General features: G+C 36.8%; 1 protein-coding gene across 1 annotated transcript in view; it reads left to right on the top strand.

The window, feature by feature from the left end:
* Positions 1–19,608, top strand: part of PIEZO2 (piezo type mechanosensitive ion channel component 2) — a 283,328-nt gene that overhangs the window by 31,431 nt on the left and 232,289 nt on the right. The window contains exon 2 of the mRNA XM_077784376.1: positions 18,042–18,137. Within this exon, the coding sequence (XP_077640502.1) occupies positions 18,042–18,137 (96 nt within the window). The remainder of the gene's footprint in view (positions 1–18,041; positions 18,138–19,608) is intronic.

Raw genomic sequence — 19,608 nt, 5'->3', positions numbered from 1 at the left:
CACAGAGATAAGAGAAAGTAGAAAATGCAGGAAACACTGTAAAAGAATAATAGTAAAGAAGACTAATATCGAGGCATCCATCCGACAGTATACTTAGGACTTGCATTTTCATTAAAAAGATCTGGAGCAATATGAATCATAGATTTTAAAGCCACTTCTGCCAAAGACAGAATTTGATATTAAATTCAAATAAGAAGATACGGATTCTTATTTATGTTAATGTCCACAGATGGATCCATCTAACAGCAAACTCTTGTTAGGGTTTCTGTGAGCAGCATGTTTTTACCCAGTAAAACAAATCCCAGGTGGGTATTGATGCACACATTCACTGCACTAATCATACAAATTACAGATGAGCCCAAACAGAAGCTGTGTCTCTGAGCTGTGTCTCTGTGCACAGAGATGTTAAGGTATTAGAACTTGTGAGTTGCTGTATCTTAAACGGAAAACCAGGATATCAGAGGTTTCAATGTCCTTATGCTCACTTTGATGATTTCATTTGAATTCTAACCTAGAATTCCAAATGAACTTATTTTTTGTTTATTTCCTAAATACATATTTTCAAGGATAGTTGAAATGTGCAGCCTGTCAGGAAACAGGATTGCTCTTTTCATGCAAGCCAAAGTGAGGAGGTGATGCTTTAGGAGAGTATCACTAGATTATAAGGCAATAATATCCATTCCTTGTTTCTAAAATAATTTAAATATTTTGCATTGAGTTAGATTTTTTCTTTTGTGTTCCCTTTTCTTTCCTTCCTGTCTTTGTTTTATTTTGGGACCAAACTAGAAGAAATAAGAGCTGATTGCTTAATATCTATGACTTCATGCTATTTGGTATTTTGCCACTGAGTTTTCACACTCTGCAGGGATTGAACTATTTGTCATTTTGTGACATTTTACATTCCTCACTACGAATTAGGGTAACTTGCTATGTCTTTGCTTTTTTAATTAACCACAGAATCAGAAATCAAAGACCTGTAAGATCACCCTAGTAAATAAAAAGTTCTCCTCAGATGAGCTGGTTGGGAAATCTTCCTATCCAAATGATTTGGGTGCTATGGCTAAACCTGGTGAAGCTTTCTATAGCAATTGATTTTGCTTGACGGTAAAGCTTCTTTTTCACATTCCTGAGGGATTTCACAGAAAATGGGAAATCAGTGCCACAGAATTTCTAGTAATCTGCTCAAATTTAATTCCTATGTTCCTGAACAGTGCTAAATCCATCAGTAGCACACCTGGTATTGGTTTTGGGTGTGGGGTTACTCATGAAGAGAAGAAAACCCCCTTTTTTATATTCAGATGAGGTCAGTTCACTTAGTAATCCAGTATGTAATGCACTCCCTTCTCCTGCATGGTGTGCTTTGCCCTTCAGGTGTCTTTTTATAGAATCTTCCACTTCGACTCAGTGAAACAATTAATCTCTCTTCATCTTGACAGAGACAATTAACTTCTTTCCTCAATAATATGCTTTGTGAACTACCTCCAGTGTTTTGTTACTATTTTTGCAATCCAAAACTATGTGGCTATATCCAGACTCAATGGCAAAAGAAATGTTTACACAGGGCTATTGGAGTCTCTTTAACTGAATGCCAACTTGCATAAAACATGATTTAAATGTAAATAATGTGATGGAAAAAGATTACACAGACCATGTCACAAGTTTGTATTATATAGTACTGATGAATAAACAGTGTAAATATTTCAGAAGAATTCTTGTGAGGTTTGGTTTTTTTTTTTTTTTTATTTTGAAATGCTTATGAAGTTTATGTTGAGTACTGTGAGATCATGATGCTTGTTTGGTAGTTCTGTGAAGAGAAAAGCAGTGATTTGAGCTCTGTGTCTTTCTGGAGAACAAATTGAGAGAAATAGTAACTATGCCTTGGAACTACAGTAGCTTGTGTAAGAACAAAGTAGAACAAGATGACTAGCAATGGAGATTACTTTTTCCACCTAAAATTTGTAGTGTTAATGCATAACTGTGTTGCAAAGATAATAATTTCTGCAAAGTCTGGGAAGGAGACCATCATGCTTGGTATCAAAAGGTAGAGTTGGAAGAATAAACTTCACTTGTAACATGTTAAGTGACACCTTTTGATCTCCAAATACTGAGATAACCAATTTCCCTATACCTTAGGGATTAGATATGCTAGGATGTCCACTTCTAGCTAGGACAGAGTTAGTTTTCTTCTCAATACCTGGCCCAGAGCTGTTTCAGATTTAGTGTGAGAGCAATGTTGATAACACACTGATGTATTAGTTGCTTACTCTAAGCCCAGGTATTTTCAGAGTCTCATGCTCTGCCAGTGACCAGGTGAACAAAGAAGCTGGTTGGCAACGTGAGCAGGACATGTGGTCCTGAAGCAGCCAGGGGGATGTTCCATGCCACAGATTGTCATGTTCATTCTATAAACTGGGGAGAACTGGCTGAGAGCACCAACCACTGCTTGGGGATGGGATGGGTATTACTCAGTTGGTGGTGAGTAACTGTGTTGTACATCAGTTCTACTTCTTGGGTTTTATTACTTTCTCTCTTTTCCTAATATTAGTTCTGCTACTGTATTTTTTATTTTTACTTTCTTTCAAGTATTTTAAATATATATTTTATTATTACTACTATATTTTACTTTATTTCAGTTAATAAACTGTTCTAGTCTCAATCCCCAGCTTTTACCTTTTCTTCCAGTTCTTCTCCCTGTCTCACCAGGGTGGGGTGGAGGGATAGTGACTGAACATCTGTGTGGTGCTTAGCTACTGACTGGGGTTAAACCATGACAAAAGGGATGGCTGATTTAGTCTGGGGTGTGTGTAAGCATATGTACATGTATCACTTTTCCAAAAAAGTTTATTTTTACTAGAAGGATGTTCTTTCTTTGGGTTTTGCTTTTTTGGTGCTACTGCTGCTTGTGTTTCAGGAACAAATTGTGTGTGTGTGTGGGGGGGGGGGGGGGAAGAGTTCCAGGAATAGCTGAAGTGCAGCATTCAGAATTGATTTCTGCTTATTATAACCTTGATCCTCTGCATCTGTACATCGCTCTCCCCCCTCCCAAAAAAAAAAAAAAAACCCAAAAAACCAAAATTTTTGCTTTAGTTTCTTTGAAAAGTAGTCATATACATCTTCAAAGCCTCATGGCAGAGCTCAGTAGTACAAACTCTGGTTTCCTTGATTATTCCTTCAGCTATGCGAACACAGACTGTAAAATTACCTCCTCTTGTCTATTTGCATGATGGTATTTCTGGTAGGTGTTTCATGGCCCCATGCCTGATAGAGGAGTCCTCCTTGGGCATGAAGTGTCCACTTATGTTCTGTATCCAAAAGAGTACAAATGGAATCAGAAAAGTTGCTGCTTTCTGGTGACCAGGATTTTAACATGTCTGGTTTTCAGGGTTTATAGATAAATGGAACACATGAAACATGTTAAGACTGATACTTAAGGCATTTTAAAAAAATGTCATCTTTCTGGGTATTCCAGAGAATTATCTTTGTCCTTTTGTTGTTCTTAAGAGGATTGATAGTAGGGACAAAGATACTAGTTCAAGACCACTGGAGTAATGGCAGGATTGTAGTACTATTTAAATGTATTATTCTCCTTATTTTGGTGCTATAGTCTTAGCAGACCTGATGCTTCATACTGAAATAATCCTGGGCTAGGGTTTTGTTCTTTCTCCATTTTCTCTAGAAGATGGTCTTAAGTTTCAGATTAATAGATCTGAAGTCAAGAAATGTGGTTAAATCCATTTAAATCTGTATAAACCTAACAAAAAGAGAACTTGACTTCTTGCTGTACTTTGGGGAATGGAAGTTTTCCCAGGTTAAAGGCTTTAGGATTTGGCTCCATATTTATTTAAAATCCTCATTTCCCAAACAAAGTATTCTAATAGAAGCATATTCATATTTTCAAGAATATGAATATTGCAGAATATTAATATCTTGAGAATATGCTGCAATGTATTTTTGCATGTTCTGGATGTGCTTTGACTAAGAAGAAATAGCAGATGTTTGAGCCATGAAGTGTACTTTCCTAAGGCAAACCTTTCCCATGTTGCAGGAACATGGCATACCTACCTGCTGGACAGGTTTGTCACTGTTTTGAGGGGAATTTTGGTGTTCCCCTCCCACCTCATCCAAGTTTGAATACAGTGATCAAGCATTAGAGATACAGGCTCCATCTTTTTGCCTTATTTTGAGGTTAAATTTGTTAATCAAATGAAAAAAATGTGGGATTGGTAGAGTCAAGAATAAATCTCGATACTGAACTAAGAAAAAACAGACTTAAAACTACAGATACATTTTAAATTATTGTGTCTGAGATGGCCTGCCATTTTTAGAACTAGGTGTAGCTTCTACCATCTTGCTTGTGGGTTTTTTCAGTAAAATAAGGAGTGCAGGTGGCTCAGGTGGAATGTTTGGGTACAATTAATGCCCGGGTTTGACCATGATTAAGGATTTCTTTGCATCCAGAAGTTCTGATCTTGAAAGAGGCATTGATTTAGAGCTCATATATTAATTCTTGGCCTATAAATCTTATTATTTTTTTTAATAAGCATAAAAATGCAAAAAACTTTTAGATGTTGAATTTGGAGGGAAGTGATATTTCCTCACTAACAGTATCTGAAGCTAATTTCAAATCTACTGATTCTGCTGCCTGCATATAAACTAAAAGTCTGATTCAACATCTGGGCAAGTATTATTTTTGGAAATCCTGTGGATGACTGAAAAAAATGGAGTGGAGGACCCACTTCTCATAACTCCTTTGCACAGGATTTCTGGAGGAGAATGGAAGCTTTCTTCTGAAATGTCAAATTTATTATGCAGAGATCTCACAAAAAAGGGTGGGGGTCAGATTCAGATTGCCAATTTTTCCTAACCTCAAAACAGGATGTGCTCCCCTCTTTCCACTCCAGGACTCCATGTAATAATCAAGCCATTCATGTTTTTTCCAATCTGCATTTTAATAGTTGCTTTTTTTTTTAAGCTCTTCAAATATTTCTCGGCTAAAAGTTGATAAATGGCTTTTGGCTTACCTTGTTGATGTTCATCTGCTGGAAGGCAATTGCATTTTTGGCAGGAGGGATGAGCTAAATTAATAAAATGTATACATTGAATTAGTAGCCTGTCTCATGCATAATTACAAATATATTTTGTGTGTTTTCTAAATCTGGAGTTAAAACTGTAACTCTGTATGGACAAGCACATTGGTTGCTTTGCTGTCTGTGCTCTGTGTCATCATCCACAAAAGCAGCCTTGTTGGGCTGGACAGTGCAGGGTGAAGTTCACAAAGCACTTCAGAGATCAGAAATATTCTTATCAAGCTTGACTCAAATTTTCTCCAGACACAAAAATAACATTTCTTCTTTGGGATATGTTGGACTACAGTTCCCATTTTCAGATGAGGCCATTCAGTATTTGGCCCCTTCTGGGACTGTTTTTTTTTTTTTTTTATTCTTTGCACTTTTGCCTAAACAGACCAATTTACCAGTGTCTTGTCTGCTGATTAGGAGAGTGAGAACATGGCATGCACGCTGTTGTTTTGCCGTGTCCATAAATGGATTTGAACTAAAAATCTCTTTGTTTTTAAGAATTACACCCACAAACAAAACAGTATTCTTGGACATTTTGAGATGATCACATTTTTTGCATCTGATATTGTTAGTAAAGGGTCACTTAGCGCAGTGAAAAAATATTTTTACAGGACAGGTTTCTGGCTGGTTGTTCCTGTTTTCAAGAGTGTGGTATGACAGATTTGAGTCACCGGTTGATCAGGTTACAGTGGTTTATGAGCAAGAAGTGTATTTTGTCTAAGGCACAAGTTCAGCTACTGGATTGTGGATACTGGTGAAGTTTGTGAATTCATCTGCCCTTCCTGGAACAGTCCTGGGAAAGAGGACAGAAATGCTTGTGTAAGGAGTGCAGGATCAGGGTATTACTGTGCTGATTTGGATGAAGTCCCTGGGTTTCCTGTGTTTCTTTGTAGTTCAGGTAAACTAAGCATCGGATTCTGTATTATGAACCACTAAAGGCAATGATTAGATTGTTTTAAATAATTGTATAATGTCTGTTGAAATTTTATCCTTTAAATTTGAACTGGTTTTTTTTTTGGATTGTTGTGAATTTTAGGGAAGAGAGTAACAGGAAGGAAAAGGCTTCAATAACTCTATTAGTTTAGAAGAAGAAGAAAACCACCCAATGATTTGGAGTTAAGTATGATTTTACTACATCTATTGATCTTTTCTTAAAGGTTAATTTATTATTTTAGTGATATCAACAGTTCAATTTAAACCAACCTGTTGGCTTAAAACACAAAACCCCCAGGAAAGCAAATGTGCCATTTTTTCAAATGCATATCCTGTTGCACTTTTTAATTTGAGTGCCAAAAGTTGACATGTTTAATCATAATTCAGAAATAAACATAGGTTTCATACAAGATATGGTTGAGAATTATGAGGCATTGAGGTTAGATTTATGATTTCCTGTAAATATATTCTCACAATTTTTTCCCATTTGAATGAAGGGATTGCTGGCTACAGGGGCACCCCCCTTTAAGATCCCACTTAAGGCTGCTAATGAATGCATTTGGAGGCAGGTTAGAAGCATTAGGACTTTCCTCTTTAAGGGTGGAAACAGTTTTGGGCTCCTGGGCTGCATCCTTCCTTGAAGTAATCCTTATCCCTTTACTGCCTCCAGTTTCTCAAAAGGTGTGATTGTATTTTGCACATGTTCATTTTTTCCTGAAAGGTGTTCAGATGCTGCAGCACAGCACAGCATATTGTGACAATTGGAGTTCCAGCTTGTGACTCAGTCTATGATGTTTTCAAACAGAAAGTGACACAAATAGTATGGGGAAATCTACCAGAAAAACAACGTGAATATGATTAAAGGAGTAATTTTGTGTTTTTGTTTCTCTTGAATTAAAAAAAAACCAAAACAAACTGATTTCAGAGTAAAGTCTTGCTTGCATGTACATACAGCACCCTTAGGAAGAGAGGCAATACTAAATTTTTGTGGAATGGCTGTGTTCTTGGAACTGCAGGTTTAGGTTGGGAATTTGCTGTCACATTGCTACAGGGCTGTCATGTAAATGTGATAAAGTGTAGTAATTTTCTCTGGATTGGTTTCTTACCTGTATAAACTAGGTAAGGATACTTCCCTTTTCTCTACCCTGAGTAGTCTTGTGCACTGAAGTTGTCTGCTCTGTAATGTTCTTTGGTAGTCTAGGGACAGTGAAGCCACACTGAAGCCAATTTGTTGAGGATTGATGTTTTTACAAGTAGACTGTGATGCCCTAAGCAAAAGATAAATGTTCTCTGGTCATGTTCATGATCTGTTGCTTGTTATGTAATCACACTTAACTCCAGCTTGCTTTACCATATCTTGGTAACAAGGTCCTAATTTATTTATGCTACCAATTAAGATGATGGTGGGAATTTTTCTGCTAATATGCATTTATTCTGATCAAAGAGCTGAGAAGGTAATCTTGATGATTGTTTATTTATTTATAAAGGGTGCATTTTCTGGTAGCTATAATTAAATAACTTGCAAGTTTTAGATTAAAAAAAATAGTTCTCAAAATTGTTTAGTAATAAAAAGCAAGAAAATTATGTGGGAGCATTGAATATTCAAAATTAACTATAATGCCACATTGAAGTACTTTAGAAGTGGATAGCTAATTATGACAGAGAAGGGAATCTTATATGAATGGATAAAGCAGGGGAAAAAAAAAAATCACATTTCCACCATTATTTTCCCCTGATTTCAAACTGAGAAATTGTTTTCAATTTTCTTGGGTTAAAAAAAATCACAAAACAACAAACCAAACCAAATAATTTATTTCAAGAAATCCTTTTTATAATTATTACTATTATTTTTGCTCCTACTTTTAGGCAAACTTTCTCTTGCTTCTGTAGTAAATGAACTTTCCAATAACACATTAACAGAACATCATTACTGAGTTCGGTATCACTCAAGCTTGTTAGTAGGTTCTATTTTTCTTTCTGCAACTTTATCTTCCCACTTCCATCACTTAAGACCATGTAGCAAGGGATGAAGTTAGTTATTTTCCAAGCATGACAAATGGGAATACTTCTGAGACACTCTCCTGACTGGCTCTTGTACATTGGTCTAACTTTTAATGAAGAGAATCCTTGTGTTTGAACAAACCCCAGCATTCTACTTATTCTGGCACATTTCTGGAGCTATACACTTCATCCAAGACTAATTTGGTCAGTTTGCTCATAAAGACCACTTTGAAATCCATGTTTGTGTTCTCAGATGGTATAAATTTTTTGGTCAGTTTACTGACAAAAATACTTTATTAACCAGATAAAAATTTCTACAAATGGAAGTGCTCATAAATAAAGTCACAAGGATTATGTAAGCCTTTACTGCTGTTATCTTCACTGTATGTAGAACTCCTGTCTGTAAGGATCATTGGCTGCCCTGCAGAGATTGTAAAGAAAAGCTTTTTTTTTTTTTTTAACTTGAAAGACGGCTTGGTGTTTATATATTTCTTATATTTTTGGGATATGTTTAAATCATATTTAATGTGCTCTTCACTTAGTTTTAATCCTCCAGGATGTATACTTTGGCTCTTTCTCAAGGACAGATCTGAGATTCTCAGTGGACTCATTTCTTCATATTTGAGATCTTGCTCAATTAAAAACATGCTGAGTTTCTGGTTTGCCTTTTTTTTTTTTTTTTTTTATCTTGGTTTTCCTTAATGATATAAGAACAGTATTGTGTTTTTTGAATGAAGATTCATATTGAGACCCTTAAGTTTACTGTACCCATTTCCTTATGTTCAGAAAAGGCCTAATGATGGCAAGTTTTTGTTCTCTGTCTTCCCCTGCAACAAAAAATCCTTTAATTTGCAATTGAGTAAGATGAGAGCTCTAGAAGTTCTGGAGTGGTGACTCCAGGATCCTGATTTCTTTGTTGGGATGATTGTTTTATTTTTTAATCTGGTGGGATGCTGCATTATACTATTTGGTGTCTTCAGGTCAGTGGCTTGACTCCAAAGAAATACGTAGTCAGACTTTATATTGAGCCTAGATATAAACAGATTAGAATTACTAACTGCGTGGGAAGTTTTCTTCAAGTTAAACTTCTTCTTAACTTCCCACATTCAAATATTCTTGGACAAGGACACAATGGTTTGTTTTATAAACATGAAAGGGGTATTAAATCATTTTGAATTTCCAGTCTTGCTCTTAATATTTGGCTGAGAGCTTATCAAAAGTCTGGGGGAATTTCTTCAAAACATATTACAGAGGAAGAAAACATTGCTACAGATGCTGTACAAAAGAAAATTGATATATGGAAGAAATCATCCCATAAATCCAAGAGGTTTGGCTACCTGAAGGGAGTGCCACAGATTGCAGCTCCATGAGTGTAGGGAAAGTTTCTTGAGTCATGTGCAAAGAAATAGATTCAGATGTGCCCTGCACTTTCTGGGGAATGTTATTACTTGAAATAAATGCACAATTGAGACTTTTTTTGTGTGTTAAATTGCTATATGGAGTAATTATAATAACTATTACTTTGCTGTGTAAAAATGGGACAAGACCATGGTTTTGTTCCAATAGTAGGATTTCTGAATGATGTTTTTCATTCAGTGTTAGATAAGTGTTGCATTTGAGACTCACAGTAAAATACATCTGTCCCAGTAGAGCTCTCTTGCATAGGCTGTGGTCATGTGCATGTGAAATTTCATTGGGAGTCAGATGGGTTTAAGTACTACCTGTCCAGAAAAGGTAATCTTAATGATCAGATTAGATTTGCAGATTATAAACAGCCTCCTAATATGTCCGTGGGTTCTGAGACTCTTTTAGTTCTTCAGGTTCCTTTCCCAGTTCTGAGTTAGGAGAAATAGTTTGCAAGACAATTCATGGCATTCCTAAGGAGATTCTTGTAATAGCTTGAGGCTTCTTTACAATGAGAGAAAGTTACCTCATGTATTTGTAAGGAGAGGGAGAAATGCACAGTTCTTCAAACAAAGAGAGATTTATTATTTTGTACAAGCAACATCAGTTTGGAATAGGTACATTGCAAGAATGAGGAGTTTGTATCTCCTTTACGTACTTGATGATATCCTGGAGTTACCTATTTTTAAAAATTCTGTTTCCTTTGGTAAACACTGTGGATTTGTAGCACTGTCTGAAATGCTCCTTCATCATTCAGATTTATGGCTTGCAGTTGCAATCCTCTGGGTCCTTTTTATTCAGTGATGGACCAAGAAAGGAAGTTTATCTATCCTTTCCTCTACTGGAATAAATAATGGCAGAGTTTCAAACTCTGAATTCGTATTTGTAAATTCACTAATGACACTCATACTTTTCAGTATTAACACCTCTCTGATGTTTAATCATGTTTATGTTCCTTAGAAGTGTTCATCTGGGTTAGTTTTTTAACATGTCCTTCATCTGACTCAGGGTTTTTTAGGACTGATGTCAGTAAGCAACAGATGGTGATAAATTATTTGGTTCTTTCTGCATCTTATGGTGGTTTATGCGTTTTAAAAGACAATGAGTGTGAATGGTGACGGAGGAATGGTAATATATGCTAAAATTCACACTTCCAGTTGCTGGAAACATCTGACTGGGTAGCTGTTCTGGGTCTCTGTAGCTTCTTAGCAGCTGTAAATGAAGGTCTCAGTCCCCTTCTGCTCATGGAGGTCTCTCTGTTACCCAGCTCTCTCCAAATCTGTCCCTGGTTGATGTTGTGCATAGCAGTAGCACTGTGTGACATTTGATTGTCATCTGTGTTCTGAGTTTGCTGTTATTTTTAGTCTGAGTCTTGACAGGGTTATGCAACTGTAACAGCAGAACCAGACTACTGTCTCCAGATGTCCGAGGAAACAGGAACATGCTTTTCTCATCCCATGAAAATGAGTGAGGAGCAGAGTTATTTCTTCAGCTCCCAGTTACTTTCCTAGAGAGAGGAGCCTGGAGATAGAAGAGCTGTTGCTGAAGCAAGGGTAAGAATTCAGTGTCCCTTCTGCGGGCAGCCACCTCAGTGGAGGAATTAAGAAGACATCTCTTTCCACTTCCCAGACCAATAAATGAATTTAGTTTCAGTTGGCACTGAAATTGAAATGAATTACAATGTGTAGCTGATCTTTTGAATGGGAAAAATTACTGATGATGGGGTCCATCATGTTTTTAATTTGGAAATATTTGTATACTTAATCATGGCAGTAAAGTGTATTGACATGGATTTGCTTGTGAAAGTGGATACAGCTTTAAAAGACATTATTCTAAGTAAGATGATGATTGTGGTATGGTTATACTTGAGATCCTTTGTTCATTTTCTTGCTGTCAAATACAGCTGGGAAATACAACTCCTGTTCCTAATCGCTGAAAGAAAGTGGTGAACAAGGTGTTTTGTCTTCTCCTCCTTCTGATTTATTCCCATGGAATATTTGCCATGAAGCTAAAATCTGTTCCAGATGGTTTCTGATGGAGAGAGAGCTTACTAAAACTGCTTCTTGGAGAAATAGAGAAAAGGCAAAAAAAAGCAAGGGAAAAAAAATTCCCAAGCCATTGCTAAACTGTTAACTGTCCAGCAGTTATCTCTTCTGATGAATGCTGACAGGTGAAAAAATGTGATTGTAGAAGTACTGACATGAACCAAAAGCATCCTATTCGTCTTTATTTTTGTTGTTGTTGTTGTTGTTGGTTTTTTTTTTTTTTTGGTTTTTTGCTTTTTCCAAAACTGAAAAGTTTTCTCTCTAGGTGTGGCACACGGAGCAGCCCCTTGTTGAAATGTTGGCTCAGGAGCTGGCTGGGGAGTGGTGTGTGTTAGCACAGCGTTATCAGCAGAGCTGTTGGATGTGGAGGGAGTATGGGCTGATGCAGGAGGGAACTTGTCCTGAGCAGACACAGTTCTGCACTGCACAACCAGAGGCTATGGCCATTATTTTACTCTAAAGGAATGGTAAGATTACATGCACTTCACTTAACTGTCTTGCATAGCAGTGTATCATTCCAATCTCATCTGTCAAAAGTGTTGTTTCAGTGCAATACTCAGAAGTGAGACCAAAACTATGTCAGGAGTTAATCCATTCTTCTAAATTTCAATAAGTAAAAATAAAGTAAATATCTGTGAGCTAAAGTTCTCTGGGCACTATGCCTATCACATATTTGTCATTACGAGAAGAGTTTTTGAAGAGGAACATTTTTGGTCATTATCAGAGTTTTATCTTCTCAAATAGGTTGTTTACAGCATAAACTAATTTTGCAATATGTGGCAAGTTTTTTTAATTGTTATTGTAAAAAGTGTTGGAGGAAAAAGTTCTGAAAATGATTTTGTATTTCTGAAACAAGCTTGAAATATGAAGTGTTAGAAGATATGAAAAATAGCAATTTTTAAAAGTAGCCTTTCTTTTTCAGAAATGGTAATGCATATTTCTGATCAAGTTAATTTAATTTTTAATCTTAGTTTAATTTATTTCTACTGCATTTGGTTAGTAATGGCTATGTCAGGTAAAAGTGAGGAATCCTCAGAAACAAGATTTGCACTTGTGACTCTGAATTGAAAAGTCTCCCTTTGTACCTTAACTGGCTCATAAAATTATAGTGGAGATGAGAGCAACTGGTTGATCACCTTTCTGGGAGATTCAGCTCTGTAGGTGATTAATGCTGGGTCATACTGCCAACAGTGAATGAGTTCACTTCTTATTACATTAGTTTGTAAAGCAGTGCTCATAGACAACATAGCAAGCTGTGTACAGCCTTCTGGGTCTCCATTTCAGTGTGAATTAGGTGAGCTTTCTTCTCAAGGACACCCCTACCTCTGGGGGCAGAGGCATCAGAAACTGTAAGGAAATACTGGAGGCCAGTTTGCTGCTATTTTACTGTATTGCTACTATGCACGTGTCTGAGTTTTGGTTAAAGAATGCTACGTGCATGAATTTTTAGGAAAAGAATAAAAAATTACTGTTCCCTTTCTTCTCACATTTGCTGGTTGATACCAAGAGGGAGGGTTACCAGAAATTAAAGAGACTTATAAATAAGGGCTTTATGCAGAATACAAGGCAACCAGACTTTTCTCAGCAGTTTTGACCTTTCCTCTTTATATCACATTGTTGGAAGTACTTATCTGGTTGGCTAATGGAGGTGGGAATTTAAATTTTTACCTCTTTTGACATTTACTTACTTTACCAAGCTCTTGTATAGTTCACATAGTCTGTCAAAGGAGCAGTGTAGGGCTCCACTCAGGTTTTTGGTGGTTTTCTCTGCAGCTTTTGTACAATTTTGCTATAATAGACAATGAAGATGTTCAAGCCATAAATTATAACATTTCAGTCTCTGACAGAAGACTGCGTCCATATGGCCTAATGCTGGACCTACTTGCCTTGGTTGTGCAGCTCTTGATGTCTGTAAGATGACTAGGGTAAAAAAACCTAACCAACAAACAAAAAGCCCCCAGAACTTCACCAATTTAGAATATTCCAGAGAATGTGGGAACTGGCTGGTAAATGTCTTACTGGAGAGCAGCACAAGTGGAAAGGCCTAAATAATCATGACATTAGGACAGTGCCTTATTGGTAAGAGGGATCTCAACTGTATCTCTTCCTGGAGGAATTGACAACTCATCACACACATTCATGACTTGTCATGTAGAACACCTTGGTTTGGAGGAGGAGATAGATTTGCTTCAGCATTTGACTTAGGATGAGCTTTTGCACCAGAAGCTTTTCATCTGGGCTGGGTATCAGTGGCTCATTCATATGTTATACCTAGACGCAAAGGCTACTACATCTGTAGCTGTTTTAGTAATCTGAATTGCATGGAAATTGGGGATTTTTTCAGAATAATGAGGATATAATGGATATTAACCATGGTATAACTAAGAAAAATTACAGCATTACAGGCAGGAATCTGGTGCTGAGTTGTCCTAGCTTTGAGTGTTGGATACTTGGCCTCCTGGAGACTGAGAAGTTTCAAAGGTCATTCAGCTGCTGATTCCTTTTCCTTTCTGTAGTTTGGTCTCTTATTTCAGATCAGCTGGATATAAGAATGAGTGAACAGCATCACAGCATCACCTCTGTCTTTTAGACAACAACCCTGGCCTGCTCAGGGTTAGGCATTTTTTTTCAGGAGCACTTTACCAATTAATATTTTCACTGAAAATATATTTTTGTCTTACTGGAAAAATAAGCATGAAAGGCCAAATTTTAGTCTAAATGTACCATTTCTTAAAGAATATCATTGCATAGCTTTCTTAATCTTGCAGCTATAAAGTTGTTTAAACAGGATACAAACACCATGCAATATCCTGCTGAAGGTAGAAGACACATTACTTCAGTGTAGTTGGCTGAATGAATTTCTTCTCATGTTAAAGCACACAAGACTCTGGATAAGATAACATTAAGAAAGATACATAATATTCTCAAACCTACAGTAGAAATATGTGAAATATGTGACAGAGATATTTTTACATATTTCTTGAACAGAAAATGGTATAACAAGCAATACATAATTGTGTCAACAATAATGACAGTGCTTTTTTCCTAATTAAATTCAGAAATAGTGAGTGGATAGCTAATTCTGTCTTCACTTCCTTCTAATTTTCTGTTGCTGTGGCTTTTGACAGAATTCTAGTTCACAAATGAGGAGTCAGTGCCCTTTGGCACTCTTGAAGGCTGTTTTTTCTGAACACGTAGTTTCCACTTCTGAATTAAGTACTCTTAAAATTTTTGTGGAATAAAACTAAACACATGATTTATGAGGCTGTTTTTTTCCCTCCTCTTTCCAAGTTCAAGCTTATTGTGAATTTCTTTATTGCCCCTCACATTGCTCTCCAGTATTTTTTATATAACAGGTAAAACACTGTTTCTATGCATATTATTCTCTTTAAATGGAGGAAAGAAAACTGTTGGTTGAAATAGGAAATAATAATATGTAACATATGTTAGAATTCTACGTGTAGAAACCTGATGTGTCTATGAAGCAGTATTAAATTTTTTCAAAGGCCTACTTTGGCTAGCATAAAACAATGAAAAATAAATTATAGAAGTACAATGTTATCATGTGATCTATGATTTTTTTTTTGGTTTTGTTTTTTTTGTCTGTGTTTCCTTTTTAATTTTGTATAGCACACACTGTACATACCTGTCTTAAAGATGAATTAAATGTTTTAGCTCTAAATCAATCTGTCCATTGCTGTGAAAGATGATAAAAATCTTTAAAGGCTTGTACAACACCTTTTATTTTCTATACATATAAACTGAAATATTTTAAATAGTTGCTTATGAATGGAGAAGTCAGTCTTACATTTTATGAAGTGCTCTTTTCTTTCTGTCTAAGGGAAGTACTTCAAAGTACTTCAGGTGATACAAAATAAAAGTTAATTTGCTTTTAATGCTATGTATTAATGACTCTGATTTTTATGTATTTTCCAAATTGTGTATTATTGCTATTATTGGGCTGTGAACTACAGCAGAACTTCACAGGTGAAGATCACATTTCTGAATTTTTCTCAATAGAGACTGTTAGAAAACTTGGTGAGATATAGTTTAAAAAAAGCCTGAAGAGCAAAAAGTGTGTATGGACTTTGAACATATTTTCCAGTTTAAGCCTTTTTGTTTAGTGTTTGCTGTAGACAAACGCATCCTTTTAAAGCTGAGAAACTAAAGGGTTTTATGGATGCTTTATATGAAAAAATACATAAGGAAAGGTTTGAATGGAAATATAATCTCTGTTAACAGTCCTGTTTATGTAGCAGTAGAGGAAAAAAGCTTTTGAGTACACAGCTCTAGGAACAGAAAGCAGTAAATTTTGAGGTATAGTTCAAGAAGTCGCCTAAAATTAATTTTGCAAATTGATTCGACAATTTTAAGAAGCAGTAATAAGCCTAAAATGGTAAAATTATGATAATTTTGATACTGTGAACTGACCAATGTATCCAAAATACCCAGAAACTTCTATCCCACTTGGTTTGCCAGGAAACTAATCTTTATAGGTGCTTTTTCTGTTGATGGAATTCCAGTGATCTTAAATGGGACATTCAATTTAAGATGTTTTGGATGTCTGTGTACTGCTCCTTTTGCAGAAGAACTCTGCGAATACCAGAGGGAGTGCAGAGGATGGGTTAATTTGCTTTTTTGGGCCCTTTGTTGTTGCATCAGTGACAAGCTGAGGTTGTTTTTATGCTCAAACTTTTTCTGTATAGTTTTGAGTGTCAGAACTAAGGAATATGTATGTTTGGCAAAATAATACTGTAGTGCAGTGTAAATATGTGAAAGCAGTGCAGCTGCTGTTTCCTAATCTTTTATCTTAGTAAAATTATATTCAGTCTTTACTCTTGCACCTTAGTTTGATAAGGCACTCATCTCTCCAGACACATATACCAGATGAGTGGATATAAACACAAAATAGAAATATTGGAATATTTGCAGTAGGGAATAGTAAAAATGTTGCAGCTAGGTTTTGGGGGGTTTAATTCAAAATACTGAGCTCTTACAGGTTTTCCAGGCAGTGTCTAGCCAAGTTTGCTGGAGGAGGCTTTGATATAAATTGAGGTTCTAAATATTTGACACAGACTTCTTAGCATGACATTCAGTGACTTCCAGCTAATGAAGGAAGACATTTAAAGCACACAGTTGCTGTTTTCTGTCTATGTACTGGGAAAATGAGTGCTCGGTGCTCTACGAGAAGTGCAGCAAGCTCAGTCCTCAAGAAAGAAGAAAATGAGCATAATATTGCACTGAAAATAAGTAAGCAGTTTAACACAAATAAAATCTGGCTGACACAATCCCAAAAATAACTGGATAAAAGTACTACTTGCTAATGTTATTCTGCTACCAGAATGACTGAGAACTTGGTCCTTCCCATTGAAATGGAAAAGCCTTCAGGCTGTAGAACAGGCTTAAACCAGTGTCATACCTCTTCCTATGAATGCCATAGAACTTGTTCCCACCCCAAGATTAAATTTGAAAAAAACCCAAAAAACCAAAAGTTTGATTTATGGATTTGTCCTGATATCAGGAGTGTCCTCTTTGCCATTGTTTCCAAGAAGGCCACTAATGGCCATTGTACATCCTGTGCTCCTCTGTAGAGGACCCTGAGAGTAGGTGTGTAATAGCAGAGCTGCCTCCCTCTTCTTAAGTACATTGACTTTAGAGCTCTGATAATTGCTTGCAGAATTCCCCCTGGAATAGGTCCTATTTACTCTATCCTACAGGCTTTTTATAGTTACAAATGTAGGTGAAAGTCTTCAGCTGGCCTTTAAAGGCTGTAGCTATAAGGAAAGTTTAGTAAGTGACAAGCAAGAGCAATTCTTACAGGAAAATGAGGAGCTGCTCTTAAGGATTCTGGATTTCACTCAGAAAAACCCTCTATCAAGCTTTGGTGGATTTTTTAGTCCTTGACAGAAATTTTTAAGGCTGATGATGGAATCATATCAGTTCAGAAACAGAAAATAGGTGCTTCTTACTCTTCCTGCTTGCTAGGCACCCATGCATTTCTTGGCACCCATGCTTCTTGGCCAACCTGCAGATGTGGAGTATATACCCAGAGCTTTCTATCAAGGTTATTAGGAAATCAAATCAGTTATTCAAAACATTGACTGGTTTGGGAAACAAAAGTTGTAGCTATTACATGGATTTGCTAATATAGAGACTTTGCAGTTTTGTTTTATAATTAAAGTGGACAGATTTGATGAGGATGAGGCCAAATTAATGCATAACTTGTTAGCTCATTCCCACTATTGTTTCCATGATATTTCAGGAAGTTGTGTCTGGAGAAACTTCTTTTCTTTTGGAATACAGGGCTAAAGATGTATCTGTATTCCAAAACCAGGTTGTTTTGGATATAGCAGAGAAGACTTTTTTGATATAAGTCTCCCTCACTGGGGATACTCAAGAACCCTCTTGATACAATCTTGTGCAATGTGCTCTGTGATGACCCTGCTTGAGCAGGGAGGTTGGGCCAGATGACACACTTTGGTCCCTTCCAACCTGACCTAACCTTTGACTCTAAGATTTATTTTAAACTTGAATATCTTTGAAAAAAATTAAACAATATGTTGCTTTTCTCTCATTGCAGCCTGTGCTTTCCGTTACAATGGGCTCTCCTTTGTCTACCTCATCTACCTCCTGCTCATTCCTCTGTTTTCAGAACCCACAAAAGCAACCATGCAAGGTAAGAATTTCATTGCTTCATTCTTCAGAGTCTGTAGTGCACAGAGTGCATGCAAAAGCTTTGGTGTAGTAGAAGGTGAAGTCCTGAGTGTTTCCCCCTCATTAAGTAATCTGACTTTTAATACATACTGTAAATTCCCTGACGCTGTCATTTCACAATATGCTGGCTTTGGTGCCCAAGGACTTCCTACCATGCTTGCCCCAAATTGCATCAAGGCTGTCTGACAGCACTACTGGGCTTTTTATGGCATTATTTCCTCTGGAATACTAATGTGGTCTGGGCGAAAAATGAGTTTTCAGAACCCTCCCAAAGCCATCCTATCATAGATTGTGCTCTAGGTCTGAATTGGTAGTTAATGATGAGAATTAAATTTGATACCAGATTTTTCATTCAGTTGTATTTTAGGTACTTATTTAAACAGCTGTCATCCTGGCATTATACTACTGCCTTAGCAAAAATAACTCAAAGGGCTTGCTGTTAGAGATGAAAAATAACTGCATCAGGCATTCAAGTGTTTATGTGTTCAGGCACAGAGGTGTGCCATTCTGCCTTGCCTTGTCTACAGCAAGAATGTAATACTTCTGAAAGGGGTATTTGCATTCTGCTCTAATGGGAGAAGAAAGGGGTTGTTTATAGGCCTACAAAGGGTTTATGTATTTTAAATTACAAAGCTTTGATTGTTATAAAATCATGGAATTCTTAGGGCTGGAAGGGACCTTAAAGATCATCTGGTTCCATGGGCAGGGATGTCACTCACTAGATAAGGTTGCTCAGGGCCCCATCCAACCTGGCCTTGAGCACTTCCAGGAATGGGATATTCACAGCTTCTCTGGACACCCTATTTCAGTGTTTCACCACCTTCTGAATAAAGAATCTCATCTGAACATGCTCTTTTTCAGTTTAAAACCATTGCCTGTTGTCCTGTCACTATCGACCTGCATAAAAAGTCATTCTCCCTCCTTTTTATAAGCCTTCTTTCGAGTACTGTAAAGCTGCAATGAGTTTTCCCTGGAGCCTTCTCTTCTCCAGTCTGAACAATCCCAGCTCTTCCAGCCTGTCTTTGTAGGTCAGATGTTCCTGTCTTGTGGTGGAGATCTATACCAATTGGTGGGCTCGGTTTATGTTTTTTGTGTCAGTAGCCGGTGAAACCAAGAAAAACAGGCCTGAAAAATGAATTAAGCAAGCATTAAAAGTGGGAAATCCCACTCTTGGTGAGGCTGTCAGTCATTTTTACAGGGGAATATTACAAGGACAATGTAAGCATGGAGCATCAGCAAATGTCCAGCTGTGAGTTAGAGTTTCTCTTAAAGGTGCTGAAGGTATGAACTGGGAGGGAAACGCTCATTGGGAATTTGGTTGCAGCTGCTCCAATATTTTATTGCAGATAATATGCAATTACCCTATTGGTTTTGTGTGTTTTGCTTTTGTTTTCCCTTTTGTGTGTGCCAGGAGAAGCATTTGACAGGATAAA

This window comes from Lonchura striata, chromosome 1, assembly GCF_046129695.1.
Source record: "Lonchura striata isolate bLonStr1 chromosome 1, bLonStr1.mat, whole genome shotgun sequence".
NCBI lineage: Eukaryota > Metazoa > Chordata > Aves > Passeriformes > Estrildidae > Lonchura > Lonchura striata.
The sequence above is the reverse complement of the archived record's forward strand: the minus strand, read 5'-3'. Positions and strand labels throughout refer to the sequence as shown.